Genomic DNA, 14,815 nt, shown 5'->3' with positions numbered 1-14,815 from the left:
CCACCCACCCACCCACACATTTGCTCCACCCCTGCAGTAGATTAGAGAGCCCATGAAAAGGCAGCATAGCGCATATTACACTGGTCCCTAGAACACCAAAGCGCTTCTTAAGAAAACAGGGCAAACTAAACTGCTATAACTCCTTACACAAAACAAACAGTGGTAGCAGAATTCTTTACCTCAGTTGCATATAACCTCAGACAGATGCTTGCCAAATACAAAGTAAAGGACCTTAATTAGAAATAGAAACGTGCAAACAAAAACTGAGCTGGGAACCTCAAGAAGCCAAGCTCTGCATACAGTGCCACACTGTAGAAATAGAAGCATAATTGCATGTCGTCCTATACAGTGCAAAATACGAAGACATCAGATGTGCTGCACATTCATATATTAAAATCGTGTGCAAAAACATTATTTTCTACCTTTTTTTTTGTTTAGATCAGTGGTTCCAAAACCTGTTCCTAAAGGCACCCCAGCCAGTCAGGCTTTCAGGATATCCACAATGAACATTCATGAGAAGATTTGCAAGCAGTGGAGGCAGTGCATGCAACTGCATCAAATCTCTTTCATGAATATTCATTGTGGATATCCTGATAACCTGACTGGGGTGCCTCCAGGCCCAGTTTTGGGAACTACTGGTTTAAATAATTTGGCTTTGATGTAATACATCTCCCCCACCCCCAATCATAATGGGGGTTCAGCAGCTGCAACAAGATCCTCATCCCCATTTTTCTTTTCCTTGTTTAATTGCAGTAAAAACAATTGACAAGCATCTTTACACAAATATTCTTATACAGGACTTTTATGTGAGCATTTATGGTGCGGTATACTAACCCAAACCTTCAAGTACACCTCAAATTTGTGCAATTTCTTGAAATCATAAAATCAATTTTCTTAAAAGTTGTTAGATATTAAACTTACCCCATTCTTTTCATGGAATGTTTTATAGATTTTAAGAACTTTTTAAAAGACCCTAAAAATAATGTATCTCAGCCCAGAAAAATTTCATTTTCTCCTGGACTAATATAGCTACTAAAGCTGTACATCACTGATCTAATGAGGAAATCAGTTTTATTGCATATGGGAGGGGGGATATTTTACAAAAGATTTTCTGTATATAAAACCTTTTTCTCAGAGGACAAGCAGGCTGCTTGTTCTCACAAGTGGGTCGACGTCAGCGGCGGCCCAAGAATCGGGGAAAAAATTTTGCAAGCAAAATAATAGTCTTTCCAGAGAGTTCTGTCACGTGAGCAACGCGAACCACACATGCGCGAACAACTTTCCACCCACCACACGAGTGTGCCTCTTCCGTTCTTTACTATCCACAGTGAGCTGCATTTCGTTTTCATGACGCTCCTCTCTCAGGCCCAGGAAGAACTACTACTGTGAGATTCTCACCTCTTTAATTCTTTATTTCTTTTGTCTTTTTCTTTTCTTTTAAATATATATGTAAAAAAAATCTAGTTTCTGGTAGTTTTCCCGTACTTCTTTTACTTTTTTTTTCCCTGTTAAAGTTTCCTTTCTTTTTCGATGTGGCCGGCCTTTGAGCCGCGCAGTTGGGTTTTTCTCCTTTTTTTGTGCTTTTTCTTTTTGGCACAATCGCGTTGTTTGATTTCGTCGAAGCCGTTTTTTCTTCCATGTCATCGAAGACACCCAGCGGCTTCAAACGTTGTACTCTGTTCAACCAGACCATCTCAGGTACAGATACCCATGCCTGGTGTATCCAGTGCCTTGGGCTGGACCATAGCCCAGCTGCTTGTAGTCTGTGTCTTCGTATGAAGAAACGGACCCAAGTGTCTCGAGAAGCCCAACGAGAAAAACCTTTTGGGGCTCAGTCCGGTCCTTCCACATCGACATTGGTACCGAGGTCGGCAGCGTCGGCATTGATAGGAGCATCGACGTCAAGGAGAGAGGTGATGGCTGCTGGGAGACCCACTCGCGCTGGGAGTAGTGAGGCGTTGAGTGGGTCTCCACCTGTCTCGAGGCCTCCACCTGTCTCGAAGGCCTCCTGTTATGCAGGCCCCCCGGCCCCGAGGAGACATGAGGATTCCACATCCTCCTCTTCAGTATTGAGGAGTCTTGATGATGGTTGTCGAGCGAAGGCTAAGAAGCATCGTCATCATTCTTCTTCGACTTACAGTACCGGGAGCTGTGGGGCGTTGAGTCGGCACCCGAGAAGCGTCGGTGCCAAGAGGACCGCTCCCTCTCGGTACAGGAGGTGCCAGTGAGTCGGTCTCTTGGCAGCCCGGTACCTACTCCTGAGCCCCCACAGATTCTGACACCGCCTGTTCCACCGGCTCCGCAGCATTCTCCGATGGCGGCTCTTGACAGTCGTATCTGGGCCTTGTTTCCAGAACTTTTGGAAGGCTTACTGCGACAATCAGCTTCGGTATTGGGGGTGCTTGTGCCTCTGGTGCCATCTGCTGTAGTGGTATCTGGCCCAGCTCCTGTGGTGAGGTCTCCGACTCTGGTGCCGCCTGCCACCCAGGTCGACTCCCTTTCAACGTCGGTGGAGGGAGCTTCGCTGCAGTCAGATTGGGCATAGACTTCTCTACTTCGCCATAGAGGACATCGTTCCTCGGCATTGAGGCAGGTCCAGTGTCAGAGTACCTTGACACAGGTTGTGTCTGACACTGAGCAGGAGCGCTCATGGGAATCAGAGGTAGATCCCAGGTACTTCTCTTCCGATGAGTCCTTTGGGATTCCCTCTGACCCTTCTCCTCCGCTGGAAAGAAGACTATTACTTCTACTACTTATCATTTCTAAAGCGCTACTAGACGTACGCAGCGCTGTACACTTGAACATGAAGCTCGACAGAGCTTAAAATCTAATTAGGACAGACAAGAGATAAGGTAATATTAAAGTGAGGATGATAAAATAAGGGTTCTGAACAAGTGAATAAGTACATAAGTAATGCCACACTGGGAAAAGACCAAAGGCCCATCAAGCCCAGCATCCTGTCCCCGACAGCGGCCAATCCAGGTCAAGGGCACCTGGCAGCTTCCCAAACGTACAAACATTCTATACATGTTATTCCCGAAATTGTGGATTTTTCCAAGTCCATTTAGTAGCAGTCTATGGACTTGTCCTTTAGGAAACCGTCCAAACCCTTTTTAAACTCTGCCAAGCTAACCGCCTTCACCACATTCTCTGGCAACAAATTCCAGAGTTTAATTACGCGTTGGGTGAAGAAACTTTTTCTCCTATTTGTTTTAAATGTACTACACTGTAGTTTCATCACATGCCCCCTAGTCCTAGTATTTTTGGAAAGCGTGAACAGACGCTTCACATCCACCTGTTCCACTCCACTCATTATTTTATGTACTTCTATCATGTCTCCCCTCAGCTGTCTCTTCTCCAAGCTGAAAAGCCCTAACCTCCTTAGTCTTTCTTCATAGGGAAGTCGTCCCATCCCCGCTATCATTTTCGTCGCCCTTTGCTGCACCTTTTCCAATTCCACTATATCTTTCTTGAGATGCGGCTACCAGAATTGGACACAATACTCAAGGTGCGGTCGCATCATGAAACGATACAACGACATTATAACATCCTCACACCTGTTTTCTATACCTGTCCTAATAATACCCAACATTCTATTCGCTTTTCTATACGCAGCAGCACACTGAGCAGAAGGTTTCAGTGTATTATCGACGACGACACCCAGATCCCTTTCTTGGTCTGTAACTCCTAACGTGGAACCTTGCATGACGTAGCTATAATTCGGGTTCTTTTTTCCCACATGCATCACCTTACACTTGCTCACATTAAACATCATCTGCAATTTAGCCTCCCAGTCTCGTAAGGTCCTTCTGTAATTTTTCACAATCCTCTCGCGAATTAACGACTTTGAATAACTTTGTGTCATCAGCAAATTTAATTACCTCGCTAGTTACTCCCATCTCTAAATCATTTATAAATATATTAAAGAGCAGCGGTCCTAGCAATGACCCCTGAGGAACCCCACTAACTACCCTTCTCCATTGTGAATACTGCCCATTTAACCCCACTCTCTGTTTCCTATCCTTCAACTAGTTTTTAATCCACAATAGGAAATTACCTCCTATCCCATGAACCTCCAATTTCCTCTGTAGCCTTTCATGAGGCACCTTGTCAAACGCCTTTTGAAAATCCAGATACACAATATCAACTGGCTCCCCTTTGTCCACATGTTTGTTTACTCCTTCAAAGAATTGAAGTAAATTGGTCAGGCAAGATTTCCTCACACTAAAGCCGTGCTGACTTGGTCTCAGTTATCCATGTCCTCGGAAGTGCTCTGTAATTTTGTTTTTAATAATAGCCTCTACCATTTTCCCCGGCACCGACATCAGACTCACCGGTCTATAATTTCCCGGATCTCCCCTGGAACCTTTTTTAAAAATTGGCGTTACATTGGCCACCCTCCAATCTTCCGGTACCATGCTCGATTTTAAGGATAAATTGCATATCGCTAACAGTAGCTCCGCAGGTTCATTTTTCAGTTCTATCAGTACTCTAGGATGAATACCATCCGGTCCAGGTGATTTGCTACTCTTCAGTTTGCCAAACTGCCCCATTACGCCCTCCAGGTTTACCATGAATTCAGTAAGTTTCTCCGATTCGTCCGCTTGAAATACCATTTCCGACACCGGTATCCCACCCAAATCTTCCTTGGTGAAGACCGAAGCAAAGAATTCATTTAATTTCTCCGCTACGTCTTTGTCTTCCTTGATCTCCCCTTTTACCCCTCGATCATCCAGCGGCCCAACCGATTCTTTTGCAGGCTTCCTGCTTTTAATATACGAAAAATTTTTTTTACTATTTTTTTTTTTTTTGCCTCTACTGCTATCTTTTTTTCGTAATCCCTCTTGGCCTTCTTTATCTGCCCCTTGCATTTGCTTTGACACTCCTTATGCTGCTTCTTGTTATTTTCAGATGGTTCCTTCTTCCATTTTCTGAAGACGTTTCTTTTAGCCCTATTAGCTTCCTTCACCTCACTTTTTAACCACGCCGGCTGTCTTTTGGACTTCCATCTTTCTTTTCTAATTCGCGGAATATGTTTGGCCTGGGCCTCCAGGAAGGTATTTTTGAATAGCATCCATGCCTGTTGTACAGTTTTTATCCTCTCAGTTGCCCCTCTAAGTTTTTTCTTAACCGTTCTTCTAATTTTATCATGGTCTCCTTTTTTAAAGCTAAACGCTAACGTATTTGACTTCCTATGTATAGTTACTTCAAGGTTGATATCAAAACTGATCATATTATGATCACTGTTATCAAGTGGCCCCAGTACCATAACGTTCCCCAGATCATGCGCTCCACTAAGGACCAAGTCTAGAATTTTTCCGTCTCTCGTCGGCTCCTGCAGCAGCTGCTCCATAAAGCTATCCTTGATTTCATCAAGGAATTGTACCTCTGTAGCGTGTCCCGATGTCACATTTGCCCAGTCTATATTTGGGTAATTGAAGTCACCCATTATTATCGCATTTCCCATTTTGTTTGTGTTTCTGATTCCTTGTGTCATTTCTGCATCCTCCTGCTCATCCTGGCGAGGCGGATGGTAGTACATTCCTATCACTGTCCTTTTCCCTTTTCTACATGGAATTTCAACCCACAGTGTTTCAAAGGTGTGATTTGTGTCCTGCTGAATTTGTAATCTATCTGAGTCAAGGCTCTCGTTAATATACAATGCTACCCCTCCACCAGTCGCGGTCCACCCTATCACTACGATATACTTTGTACCCCGGTATGACAGTGTCCCACTGGTTATCCTCCTTCCACCAGGTCTCAGTAATGCCTATTATATCCAATTTTTCATTAAGTGCAATATATTCCAACTCTCCCATCTTATTTCTTAGACTCCTAGCATTTGCATATAGACATTTCAGAGTATGTTTGTTGTTCCTATTTGCATGATGCTTAGTGCTTGACACTATTGATTTCCCATCTTCTGTGCAACCTCAGTATCCAGAAATCCTACCTTCCTTGTTTGTGAGGTATCCTTGCAAGATACCTTATCCCGAACCATGCGCTGTTTTGTGACTGTCGGCCTTTCTCCCATATCTAGTTTAAAAGCTGCTCTCTTTTTTTTTTTTTTTTTTTTTTTTTTTGAATGCTGACGCCAGCAGCCTGGTCCCACCCTGGTTAAGATGGAGCCCATCGTTTCGGAATAGGCTCCCCCTTCCCCAGAATGTTGCCCAGCTCCTAACAAATCTAGAACCCTCCTCCCTGCACCATCGTCTCATCCACGCATTGAGACTCTGGAGCACTGCCTGCCTCTTGGGCCCTGCGTGTGGAACGGGTAGTATTTCAGAAAATGCCACCCTAGAGGGTTAGGAGTTAAAGGCAGCATCAAGGGGGGCGTGTCCAAGATGGTGACTCACACTCGAGGCTGAACGCTCTGGTGCTGCTGGATGTTGTTCTCTTTCCTTGAAATTACAAATCGGAGAGAAACCTAATGCCTCACACTAAGAGAAAAGGTGTGGTGAGGAATACGCTGTCGGTGCTCCTCACCTCTACGCCTCTCCAGACGCTGGATCGCTTCATCGCGACCTGCCCTAGAGGAACCGGCGTGGTGCAAGCCGCTGTGAATGATGCCGAAGGAGTGACGCCATTCCAGGCTGTTGAAACATCTCTTTCACCGCCGGAGTTTAACACCCCGCCGTGTCCTGCTCGTGAGAGAGGGGGGATGTTGGACCTGATCTCATCGGAAGGCGACGGAGACAGGCCCGAAAATGACGGCACCGCCCCAGAACGAGCAGAGGAAATATCTTTGGAGCTATTAACCCCACCGGTGGTAACGTTGGATTCAATTTGGAAGGCTATTCAGGCTTTGACAAAAATAGTGACGAATACTGCCCAGGAGACCAGACTTCTATTGAGTAAAGTAAATACCTTGACAGAAACAGTGGAGAAAGTAAAAATTGAGTATACAACAAAGTTTGAGTCAATTGAAACAGATATGACAACGCTGAAAGCAGTTAATATGACTATAATAAAAGATAAAACGTTGATGATGAGGAAAATAGAGCAAATTGAAAATTATAATAAACGTTTAAATCTAAGGATTTTGAATTTTCCAGTGGTAGATGGTATTGCTCCAATGGAACTATTTCGAAAATACTTAATTGATATTTTGCAATATTCCCCTTCACTTATACCTCCATTGAACAAAATTTTTTATATTTCCTTGCAAAAGAAAAGTCAGGGGGAATTGAGGGAAAAAACTCAAGTTGAAGCTGGAAATAGTTTACAAGATTTAACAGCATTCTTGGAACAGTCTCTGTCAGTAATATCTCAGCGTCAAACACTTTTAATTTCTTTTGTCTTCGAGCAAGATAAGAATTCATTATTTAAACTATACTTTAAGAATTCTAAGAAGATTTTCTGTGGCTCTAGGCTTTGGATATTTCCGGATGTTACAAAGACTACACAGGATAAGAGAAAATTATTTCTATCACTGAGGGAAGAAACCAGGGCATTAGGAGCCACTTTTTTGTTGGCGTATCCATGTAAATGTTTAACCAAATATCTGAATGTTAAATACGTTTTTTTTTAACCAGATCAGTTAAAATTTTTTTTGGAACAGAAAAAGCTTTCCAATGTGAATCCAACATAGTTTGAACATACTGTTAACATGGGATAAGAGGGTAGAATATGAGTTAGGCCATTTTTCTTTATTATATATATCTTATGTTCTCCTGGTTAAAAGACTAACCCCCCACATGTAGTGGTCTAAGGAAGAGTAGAAATTAAGATGTATAACTGTTTGGTTTATGGAAGAGAATTCTTTATTTAAATTTTACTATCTCTGTTTTTCCTGATACAATATGCATATTCTTGTAAATTGTTAAACTAAATAAAAAAAAAAAAAAGCAGCATCAAAAAGGTGGGCTTTTAGCTTAGATTTGAAGACGGCCAGAGATGGAGCTTGACATATCGGCTCAGGAAATCTATTCCAGCCATATGGTGCAGCAAGATAAAAGGAACGGAGTCTGGAGTTAGCAGTGGAGGAGTAGGGTGCAGATAAGAGAGATTTACCCAGTGAACGGAGTTCCCGGGGAGGAATGTAGGGAGAGATGAGAGTGGAGAGGTACTGAGGAGCTGCAGAGTGAATGCACTTATAGGCCAGTAAGAGAAGTTTGAACTGTATGTGGAAACGGATAGGAAGCCAGTGAAGTGACTTGAGGAGAGGGCTAATATGAGCATAACGACCCTGGCGGAATATTAGTCATGCAGCAGAATTTTGAACAGATTGAAGAGGAGAGAGATGGCTAAGTTGGAGACCTGTGAGAAGCAAGTTGCAATAGTCTAAGCGAGAGGTGATGAGAGTGTGGATGAGGGTTCTGGTAGTGTGCTCAGAAAGGAAATGGCGAATGTTGGTGATATTATAGAGAAAAATACGACAGGTTTTGCAGTCTGCTGAATGTGTGCAGAGAAGGAGAGGGAGGAGTCGAAGATGACCTGAAGGTTACGAGCTGATGAGACAGGAAGGATGAGAGTGTTATTCACAGAACTAGAGAATGGGGGAGGAGGAGAGGTTGGTTTAGGGGGAAAGATAAGAAGCTCAGTCTTGGTCATGTTTAGTTTCAGATGGCGCTGAGACATCCAGGCAGCAGGGTCAGACAGACAGGCTGATACTTTGCCCTGGATTTCGGCTGATATTTCTGATGTGGAGTGGTAGATCTGGGAGTCATCAGCGTAAAGATGATACTGAAAACCATGGGATGAGATCAGAGTACCAAGGGAAGAAGTATAGATGGAGAAAAGAAGAGAGGACCCAGGACTGATCCCTGAGGTACACCAACTGACAGTGGGATAGAAGTCGAGGAGGATCCACTAGATTATATACTAAAGGTAGGCTGGGAGAGAGAAGAAGAAAACCAGGAAAGAACAGAGCCCTGAAATCCAAGTGAGGACAGCGTATGAAGGAGTAGGCTGTGATCAACAGTGTCAAAAGCAGCAGATAGATCGAGAAGGATGAGGATAGAATAGAGACCTTTGGATCTGGCCAGGAACAGATCATTGGAGACTTTAGCAAGCGCTGTTTCAGTTGAATGAAGGGGGCGAAGGCCAGATTGAAGTGGATCAAGAATAGCTTGAGATGAAAGAAAGTCAAGGCAATGGCGGTGAACAGCACTTTCAAGTATCTTGGATAGGAAATGGAGGAGGCAGATGGGGCAATAGTAATTAGCAGAGTGTCTCCAGATGATCACTACTACTACTACTTATCATATCTGTAGTGCTACCGGACGTACGCAGCGCTTCACTCTTGAACATGGAGAGACAGTCCCTGCTCGATAGAGCTTACAATCTAATTATGACAGACAGGACAAGTAAGGGATAAGGGTTAGGACAGACAGGACAAGTAAGGGATAAGGGATAGGGGACAGTTGAAGGGTTAGGTTTAGGAGTTAAAAGCAGCATCGAAGAGGTGGGTTTTTAGCTTAGATTTGAAGTTGGCCAGAGATGAGGCTTGGCGTACCGGCTCAGGAAGTTTATTCCAGGCATACGGTGCAGCAAGATAGAAGGAACGGAGTCTGGAGTTAGCGGTGGAGGAGAAGGGTGCAGATAAGAGAGATTTGCCCAGTGAGCGGAGTTCCCGGGGAGGAGTGTAGGGAGAGATGAGAGTGGAGAGGTACTGAGGAGCTGCAGAGTGAATGCATTTGTAAGTCAGTAAGAGGAGTTTGAACTGAATGCGGAAACGGATAGGGAGCCAATGAAGTGACTTGAGGAGAGGGCTAATATGAGTATAACGACACTGGCGGAATATTAGTCGTGCAGCAGAATTTTGAACAGATTGAAGAGGAGAGAGATGGCTCAGTGGGAGACCTGTGAGAAGCAAGTTGCAGTAGTCTAAGCGGGAGGTGATAGGAGTATGGATGAGGGTTCTGGTTGCATACTCAGAGAGGAAAGGGCGAATTTTGGTGGTGTTATAGAGGAAGAAACGACAGGTTTTTGCAGTCTGTTGAATATGTGAAGCAAAGGAGAGGGAGGATTTGAAGATGACCCCAAGGTTACATGCTGATGAGACGGGAAGGATGAGTGTATTATCCACAGAAATAGAGAAAGGGGGGAGAGGAGAGGTCGGTTTAGGTGGAAAGATAAGAAGGTCAGTCTTGGTCATGTTTAGCTTCAGATGGCGGTGAAACATCCAGGTAGCAATGTCAGACAGGCATGCTGAAACTTTGGCCTGGATGCCTGCTGAGATATCTGGTGTACAGAGGTAGATCTGGGAGTCGTCGGCGTAAAGATGATTCTGAAAACCATGGGATGAGATCAGAGTACCAAGCGAAGAAGTATAGATGGAGAAGAGTAGAGGTCCCAGGACAGATCCCTGAGGTTCACCAACTGACAGCGGGATAGAAGAGGAGGAGGATCCACCAGAGTATACGCTAAAAGTACTTTTGGAGAGATAAGAAGAAAACCAAGAAAGAACAGAGCCTTGAAAACCAAGCGAGGATAGCGTAGACAGTAAAAACCCAATCTAGTAAATTAAATAGCTAATGAAGAAAGTTTGGATCAGGATAAAGATCGTGCCTTTAAAAGGAGTCATCTGAACTGCACGTAAAAATACCAGCAGGAGAGCTAAGTGTGAAAGGACAAATGTGTGCAAATTAACCAGACCAGAACAGGAAAGAGAAATCAGTGACTCTGCTTGCGTTGTCTGGATGTTAATTGATCTGCATTTGGGTGAAACTGTAACTGAAGGAAAGCAGTGTTGGACTGTTCCGATTTATCAGAAGAGCTAAGTTGTGAAAAATAGAAGATGTATAGAAGTTAAACCCAGTGTGTGCCTGCTAGCATTTCCTGGTTGTCCTCATTCCTGAAAGTGATTAAGTTTAAGTACCCTTTCCTGCACAGAAGTGACCCCCTCCCATCTGGCTCATCAGTAAGCAAAGGCAGCTAGAGGAAGAACTGTTTTTGTGTTGGCAAATCTGCAAGATTTTCATTCTAAGCAAGCATAGAAAGACATATGATCGTTTTTTCCGGATGTGCTGGTTTTTCTTTTATGAACATTACAGTTATTCCTATTGGAAGTTTTCTATTTTAGCCCCTGACGCAGCCCTTTTGGGCGAAACAAGGCCTGTGTCGGCATTATTCTGGTATCATTAATAAAAGCTTTGGATGTCATATTGATCTGCTGTTTTGTTTTCCTCATTTGTGTGTAGGCAAGAATATGCATAGGCAGCCCTGGGGCATCATTTGGGCAGTGTTGCAATGTGTGTATGTACACATGCATACCTACATCCATACCCGCATAGCCCTACACCTACACCTATTTATTATTATTAAGATTTATTTACCGTCCTTTTGGAGGAATTCACTCAAGGCGGTGTACAGTAAGAATAAATCAAACGAGCAGTTGGTGATTACAGCAGTAAAAATATTCAACTAAGAATACAAAGTATGGTATGGCAATGTCAACACAATATATAATAGAACATTATAATTGGTAATGAAGGGTAAGGCAAAGTTGTAACATATAGATGGGTAAGAAAGTAAGGTGACTGATTTGAAGAAAGTTGCACATGAGATCTGAGAGATGGTTAAATATTATCTCAGCCCTAGTCACTCCTTGTGTGTGTGAGTGAGACTAACAAGTTAGTTACTTCTTCCATTAAAGGCCTGGTTGAAGAGCCAAGCTTTCACCTGCTTCCTGAAGTAGAGATAGTCTTGTGTTAAGCGAAGCCTTTCAGGCAATTCATTCCAGAGTTTGGGGGCTACTCCGGAGAAGGCTCGCTTACAGTTATCTCATTGTGTAATGTCTTTTGGAGGAGGGTGTGGTTAGTGAAAGTCCTTGGGAGGACCTTAGTGTCCTTGGCGTTGTGTGGAGGATCCTCCTATTCTTTAGATGCTCAGGGCCATTTCCTTTCAGGGCCTTGAAGATCAGACATAGAATTTTAAATTTAGCCTTGTATTGTACTGGTCACCAATGAAGAGTTTGTAAAAATGGTGTGATGGGGTCACGTCATGAGTCTTGCTGCTGCATTCTGAATCAGCTGGAGCTGGTGCAGGCTGTTTGTAGTCAGACAGTTGTATAATGCATTGCAGTAATCCAGTCTTGATGTTACTATGGCATGCACAACCCATACACACCTATGCTCTTATACTCCTCTACAGACACTCCTCCACACATGCAAGCAGGTGTAAATTTGAACTGGTTCTGGGGTCTTGTTTTATAAAGTTGTATAGGACATTTGCATATGGTAGCTGCTCTTGATACTTGTTAACTTTTGGGAGGTGCCCTTGTTTCCAAATTGGTGTAAATGTCAGCGTCTTTGTTTTGCTGTGATTTTATGCAGCTCTTTTGGGGCAATTTTATACAAACATAGAGGCATCTACTTGCCTTTATAAAAGAGGCTTCAAATATCAGGAATAGGTGGGTGGCAGCACTGAGGGAGGGGTGCATGATGGTGAAAAGCATGCAAAGTATGCCTCAGTTATTTCCAGTCCCTTTTGTGTGTGTGTGTGTGTGTGTGTGTGTTAGCTTTGTGTCTGTGAGTGGAAAAGGAGAGAGAGAGTTTGGCAGGAGCTGTTCCCTAGCTGCTATGTTTTAGTATTACCAATGTTTCTATGCTGCAGAACATGGAACTAGCTGCTCCCATAGAAATACATTGGGCTAGTTTTGGGGGGACTTTATCTGAAATTCCCAGTCTGATGTAGCCTATTTTCAAGCTAGGAGTCTCTTCACTGGGTTCTACCCATGCCGAATTCTGTTCTGTTAAATTTTTGTAATGTTATTTTGCCCCCAGATAGACATTATTAATTCCTGATGTGTAATTTCTTTCCACATCCATTGGATTGGAAAGAATACAAGTGGCAAAGTGTGTCAAAACAGTAGTTCATTAAAGCTAAACCTACCCCCCAAATGATTGTGTTTCAGCCTTGATATCTAGAATGGTAACTGCAATGTTCTGAATCCAGCATGATAACATATTATTTAACAGCAACCTTGAGATTTACCCCCAGGGACGTATGAAAAACTACATTTTGTTCATTCAGTTATTGTCTTTGTTTAAGGATGGGATATGATCATCTGAACATATTAGTCTCAATCTATATTGCCTGACTTATGATGTGGTTCTATCATCTCCCTATATAACTCATTCAGAAACTTTTTATTTCTCAAGTATTCAGTATGAGACTTTGTATTCTAATTTTAGAAAAGAGGTTGCAGACTTTGAACAGCAAAAGGCAAAAGAATTGGCTAGAATTGAAGATTTTAAAAAAGAAGAAATGAAAAAACTTCAAAAGGAGCGAAAAGTTTTTGAGAAGTATGCGACGGCAGCAAGAGCAATTCCAGATAAAAAAGAGCGAGATGAAATTCAGGTAATTTTAAAAGGATATTTGAGTTAGTAGTATCTTTGTGGGGATTGTGAACTTCCTATTCAAGGAGTATATATTTTTATTACAGTACCGTGAATCTTGGATTCATATCATAAGTTTTGGATTTTAGTTTAAATATTTTTTTATTAAGCATCAACAGTCTTTTCAACATACAAAAAAACTGCAAATAGTCAAACACTTTTTTTTCACAACTGACAATGATCTGTTTGACCTATTTTCATTACAGAACATTCTCCCCTCTTCCTATCTCATCCCATCCCCCATCCTTTCCTGTATGTATAGAGTGCATCAATATACACATCATGGATTGCATGAGATCATTTTATCAGCAGACAATACACCAGACCTCAAAATAAAGATCTATATATACTTTTCCTTTTGACATTTGTTAAGTGTACAAAGTAAATAATGGTTTTTGGGCAGGTACAATTTTAATGTAATTTAATATGCATAGATTTGAAATATGTTAACTTTTCCACCCAACTTAAACAGCCCAAGGGGTGCTTCAACTGAAAGCTGTTAAAAATATGAACATTAAGATTTTGAGGAAGAGCAATTTTCAGACAACCAATTTATACATGTATGTCTTTACAAATTGGCCTCTTTAAGGCAGTGATTCTCTACTGGGAGCGTGTGTCACCTCAGCTGCATCCTTCCTGAGTTACAGTAGCAAGCCGTGTTTAATCTGATTTCACTTCTGGTGACCTTATGCTGTAACCTTAAGAAGGAACTCTGCTGAGAATAAATGAAGGCAGGTTGCTGGGGCTTGTATGGTCGCCTCTCCTCCTGGATTTGAGGGGTGGGATGATATTTGGGGAAGGAAGAGGGGGAGATACTGAACTGTTGGGGGGAAGGGGAAAAGCTATGGGACCTTGTCAAGGAGATAAGTGAGAGGAGGATGGTGAGTACAGAGTGTAGAAATGTGTTAAGGGGGGTTGGATGGAAGTGAAAGGGGAATTGGAGGCTGAGACAAGAGAAATGAGAGAGGTAGAGTGAGAGGAGGAGATGAAAAGTTGATAGGAAAGTGAAAAGAAGATAGAGGACTGGAGAGGGAAGAGGAGGGTGAAATTTCAGCAGGCATGAAATAAAGGGAGGAAAGAGCTAAAAGGGAAAGATCAAGATGTTAGAGACAGATGAAATGAGGAAATGGAAGAAAATGAGAAATGACAAATGGACAGCAGCCACTGGACAGAGTTAGCAGAAGACAGACAGGAAAGCAGAAAAGAAAAACTGGGACCAACAAAATTGAAAAATAAAATGCCCAGATAAAGGTTAGCAAATTTTTTATTTTGAATTTATTAACTGAAGTATGCTAGCTTTAGGAAACGTTTCATGGATGTTTTTCTATTGTGTTCAGTTCAAAAGGAAGTGCATTTCTGCCTTTTTTTTTCTTCAGTGTTGCAGTATAGCCAAGTTTCATTTGGGGTTCCCAGTTCAATTTCGTCTTCATATTTCTATTTCTAATTTGTGATAACCTTGTTTTGTATTTGGT

The 14,815-nt window shown here is 42.5% G+C and overlaps 1 protein-coding gene across 2 annotated transcripts in view; it reads left to right on the top strand.

Annotated features, from left to right (window-relative positions):
* The window catches only part of LOC115458757 (centromere protein J-like), a 170,513-nt gene that overhangs the window by 62,373 nt on the left and 93,325 nt on the right, over positions 1-14,815 (top strand). For both annotated transcript variants that reach the window (XM_030188570.1, XM_030188569.1), the window contains exon 8: positions 13,140-13,305. In XM_030188570.1, coding sequence (XP_030044430.1) covers positions 13,140-13,305 — 166 coding nt within the window. The remainder of the gene's footprint in view (positions 1-13,139; positions 13,306-14,815) is intronic.

This window comes from Microcaecilia unicolor, unplaced genomic scaffold (assembly GCF_901765095.1).
Source record: "Microcaecilia unicolor unplaced genomic scaffold, aMicUni1.1, whole genome shotgun sequence".
Taxonomy (NCBI): Eukaryota; Metazoa; Chordata; class Amphibia; order Gymnophiona; family Siphonopidae; genus Microcaecilia; species Microcaecilia unicolor.
Note: the sequence above shows the minus strand (reverse complement) of the source record. Positions and strands in the feature narration are given on the sequence as shown.